The sequence below is a fragment of the Lepidochelys olivacea genome (assembly GCF_965140295.1).
Source record: "Lepidochelys olivacea isolate rLepOli2 genome assembly, chromosome: 2".
NCBI lineage: Eukaryota > Metazoa > Chordata > Testudines > Cheloniidae > Lepidochelys > Lepidochelys olivacea.
Window position 1 is genome coordinate 70,478,967 of NC_140412.1, and position 17,605 is coordinate 70,496,571.

General features: G+C 43.3%; 1 protein-coding gene across 2 annotated transcripts in view; it reads left to right on the forward strand.

Moving 5' to 3' along the window:
- Positions 1 to 17,605, forward strand: part of LOC311515393 (transcription elongation factor A protein 1) — a 109,242-nt gene that overhangs the window by 79,313 nt on the left and 12,324 nt on the right. For both annotated transcript variants that reach the window (XM_084618399.1, XM_084618397.1), the window contains 4 exons: positions 5,925 to 6,012; positions 11,401 to 11,549; positions 14,661 to 14,717; positions 16,586 to 16,740. In XM_084618399.1, coding sequence (XP_084474525.1) covers positions 5,925 to 6,012; positions 11,401 to 11,549; positions 14,661 to 14,717; positions 16,586 to 16,740 — 449 coding nt within the window. The remainder of the gene's footprint in view (positions 1 to 5,924; positions 6,013 to 11,400; positions 11,550 to 14,660; positions 14,718 to 16,585; positions 16,741 to 17,605) is intronic.

The window sequence follows — 17,605 nt, forward strand, 5'->3', positions numbered from 1 at the left end:
TGAAGAAGAGCTCTGTGTAATCTTGAAAGTTTTTTTTCTCTCTCTCTCCAACAGAAGTTGGTCCTATAAAAGGTATTACCTCACTCACCTTGTCTCTCTAATATCCTTGGACCAGCATGGCTACAACAACGCTGCATACATGACAAATAGTTAATTTGTTTTTTCTCCCCAGCATTCTTGAGTCCTTTTTCACACCGCATATTACATCTGCAAACTACCCTGTGTAAATTAAAATGTGTAATTACAAAAAGAATCATTCAATAATACAGCCTGGATTTCCAGTGAGGAAGCATAGTTTATATTCCTGCAGACAATGGGTATGTCTACACAGCAAAGAAAAACCTGCAGCTGGCCCATGCCAGCCAATTCAGGCTCACGGGGCTGGGGCGGCAGGGTTGTTACATTGCTGTGTAGACTTCTGGCCTCAGACTGGAGCCTGAGCTCTGGGACCTTTCCCCATGGCAGATGTTTTCTTTGCTGTGTAGACATACCCAATGTAGCTACTGATATCTGCACCACAGAAAAAGGGAGGTAATATGTACGATGAAAACCAGTCCTTCTACTCTTGTGTCAAAACATCTCTCCTGGTTTTGTCTTTTTATAAGGAAATCTTATAAACCATACCAGACAGACTTTCCTGACTCTCATACTTCATCATCTGGAATTTCTTGCTCTATTCCTGCTTTTCTATGATGCTCTTCTCTCATAGCTTCTTATTTCTCAAAGTGCCACTACAATATCTTTTCTCCTTGGATGTAAATTGCTGACAAATGAAATTACTTGTATATTGTCTGTTTCAAGATTATTTCATTAGTGCTTGCGGGAATATTAAAATATGGAGAGCATTTTTTAAATTGTCAGCCACCACTCTCACCTCCACCCACCTTCCTTATGTAAAGTGACAGTTAAGAAAGTTTCCCAGTCTGCTGCTGATGTATCAGAGAATTATGTGTGAATCACTAACCTGTGGGCATGGCTATCCTTGTGAGTTAGAGCGCATTAAAGAAGCCCAGTGTGCTCTAACTCATGACCTGTCCACACTGGCAAGGCACGTAGAGCGCTCTGACTCCGCGGTAGAGCGCTCCTGGTACTCCACCTCGGCGAGTGGAATAACGTTTGATGCGCCCCCACTGGAGCGTTGCAGCGCCAGTGTGGACGCCCTGGTCTGTTAATGCTCTCTGATTGGCCTCCAGAAGTGTCCCACAATGCCTGTTCTAGCCACTCTGGTCATCAGTTTGAACTCTACTGCCCTGCCATCAGGTGACCAACCATCAGACCTGCCATTTAAATTCTCTGGGAATTTTGAAAATCCCCTTCCTGTTTGCTCAGCCAGGCGTGGAGTGCTCTCAGCGCATCTTTCCAGGTCACCATGCCTCCACACACCTGCCGATCCCCAGTATGGAGCAATGGCGAGGTGCTGGACCTCATCAGTGTTTGCGGGGAGGAAGCTGTCCAGTCCCAGCTGCGCTCCAGCCTAGGAATTACGATGTCTTCGGGCAGATATCAAGGGACATGATGGAAAGGGGCCATGACCGGGACGCACTGCCATGCAGGGTTAAAGTGAAGGAGCTGCGGAATGCCTACCGCAAAGCCCGCGAGGCAAACAGCCACTCCGGTGCTGCCCCTGTGACCTGCCGTTTCCACAAAGAGCTGGACGCGATACTTGGAGGCGACCCCACCTGCACTCAGTACCACCGTGGACACTTCAGAGCCCAGTTCAACAAGGCTGGAGGAGGAGCAAAGCGGGAGCAAGGGTGCTGAGGTGGAGGAAGCTACCCCGGAATCCCTAGAAGCATGTAGCCAGGAGCTGTTCTCAAGCCAGGAGGAAGGTAGCCAGTCGCAGCGGCTGGTGCTTGGGGAAGGACAAACACTAGAGGTGGTGCCTGGTAAGTGGCTTTTATTTTGGGAAGGAAATTGTTCAGTTCAGGCTCTTGGGGCGAGGAGGGTTAGGGCTGCATGCATGCCTAGATGCGGAATAGGGCGTTGATGTGCTGTCTCACATCATGGTAATTGGCCTCAGTGATCTCTTCAAAGGTCTCAGCCAGAACTTGGGCAATGCGCTTGCTCCGGTTTCTTGGGAGAACCACTGTGGTCCTTGTCCCAGTCAGGCTAACATGTCTGCGCCGCTGTGCCATGAGGGGCTGGGGGACCATTGCTGCACACAGGGCATTGCATATGGGCCTGGGGCAGAAGCCATATTGTAGTAGAAGACCCTCCCTTGCTTCCCAGATCGCCCTCAGCAGCGAGATATCTTCCAGGACAAACTCCTGTGGAAAATGTGGGGACAGCGTTCAGTATAGGGGCCCCCTGCAACTGTTGGCTCTCCCCAAGGCACAGAAACCCAGAGGACAGTACAGCCATGAAAGAATCATTCCCCCTGGACCCTGTGCTTACTCACCATTTTGGGGCTCCCGTGGGTTGTGTGTGCTCGCTTTGGGACGGGCAAATTCTGCTATTGTGTACACTGTGTTTGCCCTTAAGTATGGGGGAATCATTGGTCTGTCTGGTGTGAACAATGCTGCCTCTGTTAAGTGTTGCATTTTGCCTTTACGGATGCAACCTTGAGATCTCAGCCGTCCGTGTTATCACCGGCCGAGAGGCTGCAAAGACTCAGGAAGAGGCTACATAGAAGGAAAGAAGACATGCTGCATGAAGTAATGCAGCAGTCAATGAGAATCTAAAAGCGCAGGAGTGGAGGGAGAGTAAAAGGAGGATCCACCAGCAGAATGCGGATTGCTGGCACAAAAGCACGGAGCTCCGGCAGCAAAGCACGGATCGGCTGATAAGCATCCTGGAGCTCCAGGTGGACTCGATCCAGGTGCTCATAGCCATGCAGGCAGAGCACTACCATGCCTGCCCCACCCCTGCAGCCCGTGTCCCAAGACTTTTTCCCCTGTGCCCCCATGTCACTTCCAACCCACTTTCCCCAACAGTCGGGTTCTTATCGCCACCAGCTGTCTCCAACACCTGTAGCTTCACCACCCAGCCCTGAAAACTACGACCCTTACCCACTGCACTCAACCCCCATCACCATGCAGTATAGCCATCCTGAAGTGCAGCACTCATTGCACAGCACTCCAGACAGGAAGGCTGAGTATAATAACAGGACATACACAAATCTGTAATTGTACTGTTCTTCACCCCACCCCCCTTGCCCTCTCTGTTTGCAAAGCAGTTGTGTTTCTTTTCAATAAATGGATTTTTTGGCTTTGAAAACATTCTTTATTATTGCATAAAGTAAAAGCTACCTTAGCCCAGGAAAGCAACAGGCACTGCAAGTAAGCGTAGCAAACACGGATTCCTACTAACATTGGAACCACTGCACTTCACTCCTGTGCAAGGCACCAAACCTTATTGGTGGCTTTCAGCCTCAAATTGCTCCCTCAAGGCATCCCTAATCCTTGCAGCCCCGCGCTGGGCCCCTCTAATAGCCCTGCTCTCTAGCTGTTCAAATTCAACCTCCAGGTGTTGAACCGACGAGGTCCATGCCTGAGTGAATCGTTCACCCTTCCCTTCACAAGTGTTATGGAGGATACAGCAAGCGGATATAACTGTGGGGATGCTGCAATCTGCCAGGTCCAGCTTCCCATACAGAGAATGCCAGCGGTCCTTTAAACGGCCAAAAGCACACTCCACGGTCATTCTGCACCGGCTCAGCCTGCTGTTGAACTGTTCCTTGCTGCTGTCAAGGCTCCCTATGTAGGGTTTCATGAGCCAAGGCGTTAAAGGGTAAGCAGGGTCTCCAAGGATCACAATGGACATTTTGACTTCTGGGAAAAAAGTCCCGGCTTGCAGCTTCCTGTACAGGCCAGTGTTCCGAAAGATGCGTGCATCATGCACCTTTCCGGGCCAGCCTGCGTTAATGTCCGTGAAACACCCCCGGTGATCCACAAGCGCTTAGAGAACCATAGAGAAATACCCCTTCAGATTAATGTACTCGGAGGCTAGGTGGGCTGCTGCCAGAATTGGAATATGCATCCCATCTATCGCCCCTCTGCAGTTAGGGAAACCCTTTTGTGGAAAGCTAGCCACAATGTCATGCACGTTACCCAGAGTCACAGTTTTTCTGAGCAGAATGCGATTAATGGCCCTGCAAACTTGCATCAACACAATTCCAGCGGTCAACATCCCTACTCCAAACTGGTTAGCGACTGATCGGTAGCTGTCTGGAGTTGCCAACTTCCAGATTTCAGTAGCCACCCACTTCTCCACTGTCAGGGCAGCTCTCAATCTCGTTTTTTTGCGCTGCAGGGTGGGGATGAACTCATCACACAGTCCCATGAAAGTGGCTTTTCTCATCCGAAAATTCTGGAGCCACTGCTTGTCATCCCAGACTTGCATGACGATGCTATCCCACCACTCAGTGCTTGTTTCCAGAGTCCAAAAGCAGTGTTCCACGGTGATGAGCATGTCCATGAACGCGACAAGCAATCTTGTGTTGTATGCCTTACTTGAGTCGATATCGTCGGAGTCCTCACTGTCAGTTTGGATCTTAAGGAGTAACTCAACTTCCAAACATGATGTTCTGGTGAGACTCGTCAGCATATTCCTCAGCAGTTCGGGCTCCATTCCTGCAGACTGAAAGGGAAGGCAGAGCGCGCAGCACAAAAAACGTTGAAAGATGGTGCCAAATATGCACAGAAGCAGAGGGATTGCTGGGATGCGAACCGATGCATCATGGGGCGTTGGGACAGGACCCAGAATGCCCTGCACCCTCCCACCCCCTTCCCACAAGCCACAGTGCCAGAATGGGAAGAGGTGCTCTGTGGGATAGCTGCCCATAATGCACCACTCCCAATGCCGCTGCAAGTGCCACAAATGTGGCTACGCCACTGCATTTGCAGCTGACAGTGTGAACACACTGCAGCGCTTTTCCTACTGCGCTCTCCGAGGGCTGGTTTAACTCAAAGTGCCCTACATCTGCAAGTGTAGCCATGCCCTGTGATATTATAGAACCAAAGCATTAGAAGGAACCGTAAGGGTCGTCTAGTCTAGTCCCTGGCCAACGAGCAGGATTTGTTGTGTCTAAACCATCCATGACAGATGGCTGTCCAACCTCTTCTTGAAAACTGGCAGTGAAGGAGCTTCCACAACTTCCCTAGGCAGTTTATTCCATATCAATATAACATGAGATTCATCCAGTGAAATTGTAGGCCAGTTGGTGGAAAAAGATGACAAAGTGCTAATACAACTCTAAAATTCCTGGTGAAAATATTCATGCAGTTGATGGTAGAGAATGTAAGAATGGGTGAGGTTGTCTGAATATGTAGAATATTTCCTGTTTATACATCAGATAAGTGTTCTTTAGTTGCTATGGTGATTACTTATCTCTTCATACATAAAAAAGGGGAAGGGTCAGTTTTCCTTCTATATGAGAAATGCAAATGTTGTGTTTTAACAGTGTGCTTGAATAATGACTAGTTTTCAACTTTTTATGGTTTTAGTTTTCTTGATAAATATATATTGTGGGTTTTCTTTTATTTTAATCTTCAGGACTTTTAAAATACCACTTCTTCTATTTTAATGCAGCATCTATTGTATTTGGATAATTTTATGTTTTCATTTCTGTTTTGTCTTCATTCACGGTGATGAATTTTAACTAAGTTAATTCTTTTTTTTATTTGATAGTCTCTTAAACCTTTGATCCCCTAGTTTTTTGTTTGGTCTTGTCTGTGTGGACTTAACTATAGAACTGTATGGTGCTTTTAAAAAAAAAAAGCACTGAATATGTGGTAGTTTCATTCTAATCATCAGGACAGAGTTTTCAAACTTAGATGCCTCAATAAGTGGCTTGATTTTCACAGGTATTGAGCACACTCAAATTCCATCTTATGGAAATAAACTACATTGCATTTAACTTATACTTGGCTGCTATTTCTGTCCTATAAGAGGTAATGTTTATTTCATGGTTTGTACATTTCCAGATGGACCGTCAACTGATAAAGACTCTGAAGACAAGAAAAAGGAACCTGCATCTTCATCACAAAATAGTCCTGAAGCAAGAGAAGAAAGGTATTTGAACCTGTCTGTGTGTGTGTAATATAAAATGAACTAGCACAACAGATGAATTATTAATGTGAAGAATCAGTTTCTTCATAGATGCTTTCCTAAATATTTAATTTTTGTACAAGTATCTCTGGGACTAGGGAGGTCTGCCATGTTCTTATATCAAACACGTAATCAATGTCTAAAAAGTGGTGATGCCTGCACTGTCATCAAGGTTGGACAATCAGTGTAGATCAGAATAGTCATCCAGGTCTTTTGTGGTGGGGATGAAGGTAAGTCAATTCTGCTGTTAATAATATGAAAAAATGGCAGGTGATTAGCCACAATATGGGTCAGGTAGTCAAAATATCCATCCTGCCTGCTGATGTCATCTATTTAACATTCTTACTCTACAATACTAGGAGTCTTAACAATAACCAGCCTTTTTTAATCAGTATCTTACATTTTAGGTAGAAACTAGGGCTGATAAGCTATTAAAAAAATTAATTGCACAATTAATCGCGCTGTTAATCGCACTGTTTCAACAATAATAGAATACCATTTATTTAAATATTTTTGGATGTTTTCTACATTTTCAAATATATTGATTTCTGTTCCAACACAGAATACAAAGTGAACAGTGCTCACTTTATATTTTTTTTTATTACAAATATTTGCACTGTAAAAATGATAAAAAGAAATAGTATTTTTCAATTCATGTCATACAAGTACTGTAGTGCAGTCTCTTTATTGTGAAAGTGCACACCCTGTTTGGGTATTGGACTATGCCCTGGACTCCGGGCTTCAAAGTTTGTGGTTCTTGCCTGCATTCCTTCTTGGTCAGTGATAACCACCTATGCTGTTTATACTATCTCGGGGAAAGCCCACACTGTAGCAAGGTGCATGTCAAAGTTCCTTCCCCACTCTGAATTCTAGGGTACAGTTGTGGGGACCTGCATGAAAACCTCCTAAGCTTACTTTTACCAGCTTAGGTTAAAACTTCCCCAAGGTACAAACTATTTTACCTTTTGCCCTTGGACTTCCGCTGCCACCACCAAAAGTCTAACCGGGTTTATTATTGGGAAAGAGCCGTTTGGAAACGTCTTTCCCCCCAAAATCCTCACCAAAACCTTGCACCCCCCTTCCTGGAGAAGCTTTGATAAAAATACTCACCAATTTGCATAGGTGACCAGAGACCCAAACCCTTGGATCTTAAGAACAATGAAAAGAAGCATTCAGTTTCTTACAAGAAGAATTTTAATAGAAGAAAAGGTAAAAAAGAATCACCTCTGTAAAATCAGGATGGTAAATACCTTACAGGGTAATTAGATTCAAAACATAGAGGATCCCTCTAGGCAAAACCTTAAGTTACAAAAAGACACAAAGACAGGAATATCCATCCCATTCAGCACAGCTTATTTCCTCAGCCATTTAAAGAAATCAAAATCTAACGCATATCTAGCTAGATTACTTACTAAGTTCTAAGACTCCATTCCTGTTCTGTCCCTGGCAAAAGCATCACACAGACAGACAGAGATGCTTTGTTTCTCTCTCCCCCCCAGCTTTTGAAAGTATCTTGTCTCCTCATTGGTCATTTTGGTCAGGTTCCAGCGAGGTTATCCTAGCTTCTTAACCCTTTACAGGTGAAAGGATTCTTCCTCTGGCCAGGAGGGATTTTAAAGGTGTTTACCCTTCCCTTTATATTTATGACAGCGCAATACCTGCCCTTTGTTCCCCCACCATACCTGGGAAGGGTGGGAACTTAGGAAGCACCTAATGGAAGAGCTATGAAACCGCAATTGGACCTGGGCCCAGGGAACCTCTGCTCCATAGATCAGCCTTACTCAGCAAGCAGTGCGCCTCCTGCCACAAGGCCCGATTCAAGAGTGAAGAAGTTTCCTGCCCTACAGATACGTCAGTGGGCCTTGTCAGGAGAGCAAGGAGCATTCTCATAAGCATGAGGTTGTCGTCCTCTAAATCCACTTTGAAGACATCTGATATAGCCCTGCCTAAACCAGGCAAGTCTATAAGCTTCAACTCAAGAGAACTTACAACATCTTAAGTCTCAGGGGCATGTGACAAGTCGAGGGCTCCATCAGCACCAGATTGTGATCTGCTGGCACTGGGGCCTCTGGTAGTCCCAAACACAATCCTGTGGTGCACCTGACCGACAAAAACTGGTCACTGAGAGCACTGGTTACCTTCTGTACTGTCTTTGCCTTCAACTGCTGTGGCGCAGATTCTTTACTGCGACTCTTTTGGTTTGGGCGGACAAGACCCCTCTTGCTTGGGAAAGAGTTGAGATCTGTGCTCCTCCTGCGGATATCTTTGCTTTCCAGTCTCAGTCTCCATCAAGTCCTTCCTTGAGAGAATATATAACTCGGCTAGGGGAACTGGCCTTTGGGAGAAGTGTCTCCCCCATTCCATCTTTGGGCTTTGACTTCGAATAGCATAGTTGGTACTGCTGTTGAAACCAGATGTGGCTTTCTTCCCATCGGTACATTCTGAGCTGTGCAATGAACTGTTGTTCCCTCTTCCACAACACACCTTTCTGGTCGGAGAACCTTTGACCAGCTTGGCACCAACCTCCACTTCATCACCTGATGACAGGAACTTGAGAGCTACAAACCGCTAAGGGTATGTCTACGTAGCAACTGGATGCTCGCAGCTGGCCCATGTCAGTCAGCTTGGGCTGCGGGGTTGTTTCATTGCAGTGTAGACGTCAAGCCTAGAAGTCTACACTGCACTGAAACAGCCCTGCATCCTGAGCCCTGTGAGCCTGGGTCAGCTGGCACAGGCCAGATGTGGGTTTTTCATTGCAGTGTCGACATATCTTAAGTCTAATGCCTCCCGAACCCCATGCACCCTTTGAGGGTCATCTAGCACCGTTTTTCAACACCTGGAGTGCAAAAACAATGGACAAATGGGTTCAGAATGTCATCCATTCTAGCTATTCAACAGAGTTTGCATCCTTACTTGCTTCCCCAGCACCCTCTTAGGGGCCACTCTCATGAGAACATTTTCAAAGAAGAAGTGAAATCCCTCTTACAGTGGGGAGCAACAGAACAGGTTCCTCTTCAGTACCAAGGGAGAAGTTTTTACTTGACATACTTCCTAGTACCTAAAAAGGGCTGTTGGAGACCCATTCTCGACTTCTGCCATCTGAACTTTTTTATTCGCAAACTCAAGTTTCACATGGCCATGTTGGTAACTATAATTCCATCCCTGAAAAAGGGTATGTGGTTTACAGCTCTCAACATGGACACCTGCTTTCACTTGGGCATCCACCCCGCTCACAGACGCTTTCTCAGATTCCTGGGCTCTGACTATTTTCAATAAAGAATGTTCACTTTTGGTATTGCTCTTACCATCTCCAGTGTTTTTACCAAGGTGTGCTCTGTAGTATCAGGTCATATAATTGTGCAATGTTGTGGTTTCACAGTCTTCCCCTATGTCAGCGTTTGGCTCCTTGTCACCAGGTTACACTAAGAGGACCATGTGTCAACTTTGACAATGCTGCAACTTCTCTCCTCTTTGGGAATCAGTATAAATGCTGAAAAATCCATCCTCACCCTTATGCAGACTTTAGACTTCACTGGAGGCATTGTTAAATTCAGTCATGGCAAGGGCTTCCCTGCAGAGGGACAGGTTTCAAGCTATGAACAATATCATAGAACAGGTCATAAGCAACCCCCAAGTGCCTGTCAAGACCTCTGTCTCTCTCGGAGGCCATGTGGCCTCATGTACTTATGTCATGTCATTTGCAAGGCTCCACCTTTGTTACCTATAAGCATGGCTTCAAATCGTAAACTCTCCATATTTACAGTCCTTAAGCATCATAGTGACTGTTCCCACCAAAGTGATATTGTCCCTGTTATGGTGGAAGAATCCCTGCCAGGTATGTGTGAGCATTCCCTTCCTTGCCTATGTACCGGACAGGGTGATTGTTACCAACGCATCCCTGTTGGGTTGAGGAGCCCATGTGGACAACCATACAGTACAAGGCACCTGGATATAACAAGAATCCAGGATGCACATTAATTTTCTAGAGCCGTAAGCAGTTTGAAGGGCTTGCGAAGCCTTTCTCCCATTCATTCAAAGTCACTATGCCCTCGTAATGTCGGACAACATCAAAACTGTCTTTTGCATCAATAGACAGGGAGGAGCGAGATCCTTCCCCTTGTGTGCAGAAGCAGTCAGTTTGTGGAACTGATGGCATCAGCCATCAGATTACCCTGTTGGGAGTCTACCTCCCACAAAACCAGAATGTGCTAACAGATTCAGCAGACTCTTTGCTGTTAGTGTGGAGCAGGGTGTCGTGGGGTGTATGTACCCCACCTTGGCCCAGCAGCAAAAGGGGTAATACAGGCATTGCTGGCTGCTGCTGATCGGCATCCTCACAGCAGCTGGGAGGAAAAAAGGGCTGAGAAGTAGAGGGGAGTGGCAGCTACCCGGAGAGTGAACAGGCCGGAGAAAGGAACTCCTGTCAGTAAAGTGCTAAAGAGCTGCCCAAGGACAACACCCCAAAAAGGGATGAACGGACCAACAGACTGAAGAGCCTGCAGAGGCCCAGGAAAAGGTAGGAAGCAGCTCAGGGCACTGACAGAGTTGGCGAACTTTGATCTTGCTTGTCTATCTTGAGGGCCCTGAGCTGGAACCCAGTTAAGTGGGTGGGCCAGGGTTCCCCTACCAATCACTTGACGGACCTGAGATCAGAGAGGATTTTCCAGATTCTGGAGTACCAGGAATAGACTGACAGTCCCGCTGAGCTGAGTGAGCCGGTGATAGCCACACTCTGCTTGGCCAGGAGGGGCACCATTGCATTGACATACCACCTCACCAAAGGTCTCCCTTGGCACCCCAAGTTGGGCTGTAGCTGGGCTTGGGGCCCTGGGGGAGACTCCATACCCTATAGACTATGGCCACTCCTTATGCTTTGCTGGACTTGGACATGCTGAGGGGCCACCACTTTGGGGCGGGGGAAAACATCGTGGTGGGGGCTAGTGCCCTTACAATGCAAATATTGTGCGGGACTGATCTGTGTTTCTGCCCCCACATGTCATTCCTTGTAAACTGTATATGTTTGGGGGCTGGAGGCGTAAGTGGGACCTGGAGGGGCTGGAGTGGCTACTACAGCACAAGGGAGCCCAGAGGATCACTGGATCTGGGCCCCCCTCTTTAGTAAAATTCTTGTTGTACCCCATGTCACATAGAAGCAAGTATTTCAAAGATCCTTTTTACTGAAGATTAACAATAACTGTAGCTCTAAATAATTGCATAAATGTTATCTTTGTTCTGTTATGGGAATATTGTTAATGAGATGTAAAGATCAAACAAAAAGTTTGTTTTGATCTTTGGTGAAACATGTTGGAAAAAAGACATTTCATACCACTTTTCTGTTTTCACCTACTTCAGTAGTTCCAGTAGCAACTCCAGCATCAGGAAAGAGGAGGCTAATGCTTCGTCAGATTCCTTCATCCCTTCTTTTCCTCGGGCTCCAAGTACTTCAGATTCTGTACGAGTGAAATGTAGAGAAATGTTGGCTGCTGCTCTCAAAACAGGAGGTGAGCTTTGTAGAACTTATTTACGGTATTGGATTTTGTTCTGTTTCTTCTTCCCATGTATCCTAGCACTGGTTGTCAGACCAGTCTGAATTCTGTACAACCAGGCCAGCTAGTCAGGTATAGGTTCATCCAGATTAGCATAACCCAGTAATCCTGGCAACCTGGAAACATGATGAGGTGCATTTCATGCTCCAGCCCATCTGACAACTACTTTCCAATAGCAGAGAATCCTCTTCATGGTACATGCTAGCCATTACCTCCTTGGTATCATCAATTTAATCTGTTTCCAAGAAAGGTATCGTTTCAGTGTTTGTTTTTTTGGGGGGTACCACATTGTCCCTTGGGGTCCTGTGACCTTTCAAATTCTGGTAGCCAGAAGCTCCGTTTCCATTTCAGTTGCAGCTTAATTTTGTTACAGTACATCTGGCACTGGTGTTTTGATAATTTTAAATATGTCAAATTCTTTAAGTATCCAATTTATGACAGCCGTATTCTATTCTCATCCAGTTTCAGGTGTTAACTTCTATGTCTTTTGAGAGTTATAATATTTGGAGGTGGACAAGACCTATGAAATGATCTATTCCATCTTGTTTTCAGTGCCAGGAGTTTTCTTACACCTTTGTGTTTTATACTGAAAAATAAGATTTTCACTATTTCCTTTGGGAGATTATTCTGTAATCTAGTAGATCTCTCTGTCAAGGCTTTTGTTTTCCTGCTGTTCCTACATTTACCCTGAACCTCATCCTATTGCTCCTTTTTATTTTTTATTTTCAAAATACAGAGATAACCTATACATTTCGTGCACATTAATCTGTACATTTCCATGTACAAAAAAGCTTCTCCTATTACTGTTCTTGTTTATACCCTTCAAATTACTGTACAGTTTCATGCTCCCATCCTTCTAAAGCTATCCTTTGGCCAAATTATATATATTTAACTCTGTTTTAAACTAAATCAAAACTTATTCCAGAAATGTACATAGTCCCTTATCAGTGGGAACCAAATCTGTTCATTATTAACCTTCTCTTTGGTTCAAACTGGCTTGTGTAGTGAAAAGGGCAATTTAAAAAAAAAAATTTTAGGGACTTTTGAGCATGACACAGTTTTTGTATGAAGTTTGTTACAAAGTGTAAGTGAGTGAAAATAGCAAATGGGATAATATTGAGAATATGTACAAAAAGATCAGGGTGCTCAAAGCAATGTACATACAGGCAGCGTGGATCCTCCCTGCTACTTTCTCTCTCCCTTCATAAAATGGAGCCTGGGTCCCCTTTTCTTTGAGCCCAAAAGCAGTGTTATATGTAGGTCCAAGTCCTGCCCTCAGGTTAGCACTATCTCTCCCATAGTGGGGCTCACTTTCTAAATACTGAGTCATCCACTTTTTATACAGACTCACTTGCAGAGAGCTGCCAGAAGCAGTTAGACACTTATGAAAGACATTACTCCTTGTCTAAGTCCAGCTGGCAGTTAATGAAAGTTAAGATGCCTAACTGACTTAAATGCTTGGGTAAATGTAATTTAGTCTCCTAAATCACTTAGGTAACTTTGCAAATTTTATGCAATGTCAATTTAAATCACACTTGTCTTTGGAAACTTACCTAAAATTATTGCTACACTAACAGACTAGTGAGTTATTTCTTCTCTTCAGTTTTCTTACGTTGTGCATTTTGAGAGCATTTTGATTGTAGGCATTTTCACTGTTTTTTCCCATCAGTAATCAGTCATGTTCTGCTGTTTTTGTTGGCCTTTTACACAGCAAAAGGGGAGAATTTTTTTTTTTTTTTAGTAGAAATATGTGATTGACATGGGCATTTGGTAGATGTGGTACCTGAAACTATTTTTTTACTTATTTTATGAAGTTGACTTAATTTCTAGTTGATGGTGTTCATTGAGCTTTTTAAAATGCAAATGAAGGTGAGGGGAAGGAAGGTGAAAAATGTTGATAGTGTGCTTGCACTGTCTAGCCTGTCCTCTGTCAAATTCGGAAGGAAATGTTAAATTAGAAAGTAAATGTTTTTTTTTACTTTTTCTCTCCAAAATCTCTACTCAGAGATGTCTAAGATTGAGCATTTCAGGTCAAACTTTTTCATGCTGTCTTTAGAGTTTAAGTATTTTACCTATTTTATTTACCACTTTAACTTTCCTGTTTTATTACACTTCAGTTTGTCTGCTTTCCTTATATTTGTAATGTCCATTAAGCTCCTTTCTACAACTTAATTACTGATTCTGCTGTCATCTAACACTAACTGAATGTACCCACGCTATCCTGAGAGTGAATTTTATCACAGATGTTGAAGTGATATTCAGTCTTTTCTGTCAGAGCAGAGATTGGCAGTTGTCAAACTGAGTAGAATCTTTAAGACTTAACTGATAACACAAAAGCACTTTGTACAGTACCTACATCTACAGTTTAGCTCCTGATTAAATAAGATTTTAGGCCAAGGGTCGGCAACCTTTCAGAAATGGTGTGCCAAGTCTTCATTTATTCACTTTAATTTAAGGTTTTCCGTGCCAGTAATACATTTTAACGTTTTTTAGAAGATCTCTCTCTATAAGTCTATATATTATATAACTAAACTATTGTCATATGTAAAGTAAACAAGGTTTTCAAAATGTTTAAGAAACTTCATTTAAAATTAAATTAAAATGCTGATCTTGTGCCAGCGGCCTGCTCAGCCCACTGCCAGCCTGGGGTTCCTTTCACCTAGGTCGGCAGCAGGCTGAGCGGGGCCTGCGGCCGGGATCCCGGCTGGCAAGGGGCCGGCAGCCAGAACCCCAGACCGGCAGTGGGCTGAGTGGGGCCAGTGCCTGGGACCTGGCAGGCAGCAGCGTGCCATTAAAAATCGGCTCGTGTGCCATCGGTTGCTGACCCCTGTTTTGGGCCATTGATTTTCTACCAATCTTGTCTTCTTTACCTTTTGTGTTCTCTGCAAAATAATGAGCTAACAGGGTTTTGCTACCATAAAAGTATATAGTGCACTATTTTTTCTGAAAATGCATACTATGGTTGTGGCATAACTTACGCTTTCCAGGATTCCCAATGGGTACTTGAGCTGCTAAGGAAATCTGATGTCCACTTAATTTTAATAATCAAACTTCTCTTTTGCTCAGATGACTACATTGCTATTGGTGCTGATGAGGAAGAGCTGGGATCTCAGATTGAAGAAGATATCCTTTGTGATATATCTAAGTGCTCTAGAATTAGTATTTGCTGATGGATTTATATTGCTGTTTGTTTTAAAAAAAAATGGTTTGGTCTATATAATGAACATTGATTTTTATTCAGTAGGAAAGTACTCCTTTTGTTCAGTGCAGCCATGTGAAAGTTTTTAGTGTGAGAAGCGATTCTCACAATTTATGACCATTAAATTACATACAGAAGTCTTTTTACTTAAGTTATAGTTCCAAGGTTGCTGCTGCTAGCAGCAGCTATCATAGATATCTTACTGAAGTGACCGGTGGTGAAACTCTAGAGAAAGTGTGGCCTAGCAGATAAAGCTCTGGACAGGTTCTTGGCAGAACTGGGTTCTAGTCCTCCCACCTCTGACTTGCTGGATGACCTTGGGCAAGCTACTTCTCTCTATGCCTTAGCTTTGAAATCTACTGATGACAAGTGCTATATAAGAGCTAGGTGTTGTGATTGTGTTCCTATAATCTTGGATGAATCTTAATGCCAAAAAAAATTGTGACTCTCAAAATGCTTAATCTTCTTTTTCTTTAAGTGCGTAGTTTTTGTTGTTTTGTTTTTAAGTCTAATGTGGTTAATGCTTACACAAATCAGGACTCTTTCCTCCACCCACCCACCCCAACTTCATTTTAAAGTAAATTTAGTGTTTTCAAAGGAGCCAAACTGGCAACAGACATCATCTATTACTTAGCAATAGACCAAATACTATATAGCAGGGGTCCCCAGTGCTGTGCCCACAGGCGACATGGCGCCCGCTGGGGCATTTTTGTGTGCCCGCAGGATGCCCCGCCGCCGAAATGCTGCTGAGAAGTGTTGCTGTTTCTCGGCGGCATTTCAGCAGCGACACTTCTTCCCGCTACTGCATTTCGGTGGTGGGGTGTCTGGCGCCCGCCACAGTCTTCTGGGAATAGCAATATGCTATTCCCACAAGAAAGGTTGGGGACCATTGCTATATAGGTAGTAACAATGCGAGCTTCCTGATGCTACCCAGCCAGCGTACATTTAGCATAAAATGTGAGAGTGTCTTCTGTAAAGACATCGGGTAGCTATGTTGAAAACTTTGGAAGCTTCATTTTTCATTGGAAATTTGATTTAGGTATTATTGATGCTCAGATATCAACACTGCGTTATTTTGGAAACTAATCCGTTCCTCAGCAGAATGAATTAAAGATGCCTGTTGTGCTCTTGTGGGAGGCTTCCACAAGTCAAAGAGAGATCTTGAGAGATCTGCAGTTCCATTACTTAATTGCCACGTGTTGAGCAGAAAAAATTGAGAAAATCATGTAATACAAGCACTGGCAGCCATTGCTAAGAAAGGTACTGATCAACTATGTAAAGAGTAGGTTTAGCAGAATTTTATTTCTATTTCTTAAAAATTTTGGTAGATAGTACAGATGTTTGCTTGTAGGTATTTTTACGTCTAAGTATGTCTACTTATGTTTGCTTGTAAAAAATACCTACTTAAATTTTCACAGTTGTGGGAAATTGGGGAAGGTCAGACAATTATTTAATGACTGTAGACATAAAGATTCAAACTTGAGTTTTATAGCAATTAAAATACAAATGATCAACATCACATATTAAAATATACGAAGTAAATATCTTTAAATAAAACTAATAAAGTCTCAAGCAGCATTTTTTATCACTGTGCTGATCTTAAATTTCTGTTAATATTGATGGAAATATTTTTCGTCTGTCTGTCTGTATATGGTAAAATTGACGTTTACTGACACTTACTGATAAAAATCTAATCCTGTGTAAACCTGGGTAAACGTTTGCAAAGCAATGAAGTACTATATTGTGTTCTGCGTATTACTTGTTGAAGATGTGTTCCTTAAGTCCTAAGCACCTATATATCAAGAATTGAAAAACACGGACATGAAATACAAAAATAGGGTACGAAGTAGAATAGCAAATCTAAAGGACACAAAGAACCCTAATCTAAGAAAAAATGTATTATGTGGGAACATACCTCCAGACAGGTTTGCCAAAATGACAGCAGAGGTAAGTAAATATTAGATCTTCTAACTTTTGTTACTCTATTTGACTTAACTATACAAACCATCAACATTCTTATACTTTATCTTCACACTCTCATAAGTATAGGCACTTAAGACAAACCACAATTATCAGCAGTATAATGGCTTGAAGATTCGTAGAGATAGTGGGGTAGTTCCAAAAGTTGTGATGCCTGAATAAGGCAAGAAGCAGGTAGAATGTCCCTGAGGGTGCTTCAGGGAGAAAGCTGAGAAATAGAATGTACTGCATTTTAAAAAAAAAAAAAAAATGCAGCCTGTACCAGCAACAACCTTCAAATTAGGGGAGGTGGACTGGGGTTCTGCCAGTGACCCCAGGCTACCAACTTGTGCCCCTTTTGGGTGCGTTGTGTCGTCATCATCATCATTAAACAGTACCGCCTTTGTATTTGGCAAGTGCTAGCTTCAGCATTTTGACTACTTCTAAGGTAGATATATCATCCTGATTTTTACAGGTCAGTCTCCTTTCTTTGTGGCCGTGAGACCCTTTGGAGCTATTTTTAGTACTGTTTAAAATTTCTGTTAATTTTAAAATTTGTGGTTAGTTTATCTCACTGCAAACACTTTGTAGTTCCCAAGTATATTAATTTTTTTTAACAAAAAGACAAATTAATAGGGAAAGAGTAAGCTAGGTAAATGGACTAATTAAGATAATAAAGTGAGATCCTACTATTAAAGAAAAGCAAACTAAATTTAAACTATAACAATGGATATTTAAAACAAGGATTAAGCACTGATTGTTTTTAAACATTGTTTTTTAAAAATGCCTTTGTAAGAAACTTGACTAGATGATGTGTGTTTCTCTACAAAGAAAGAGGAACGCAGGACGTACA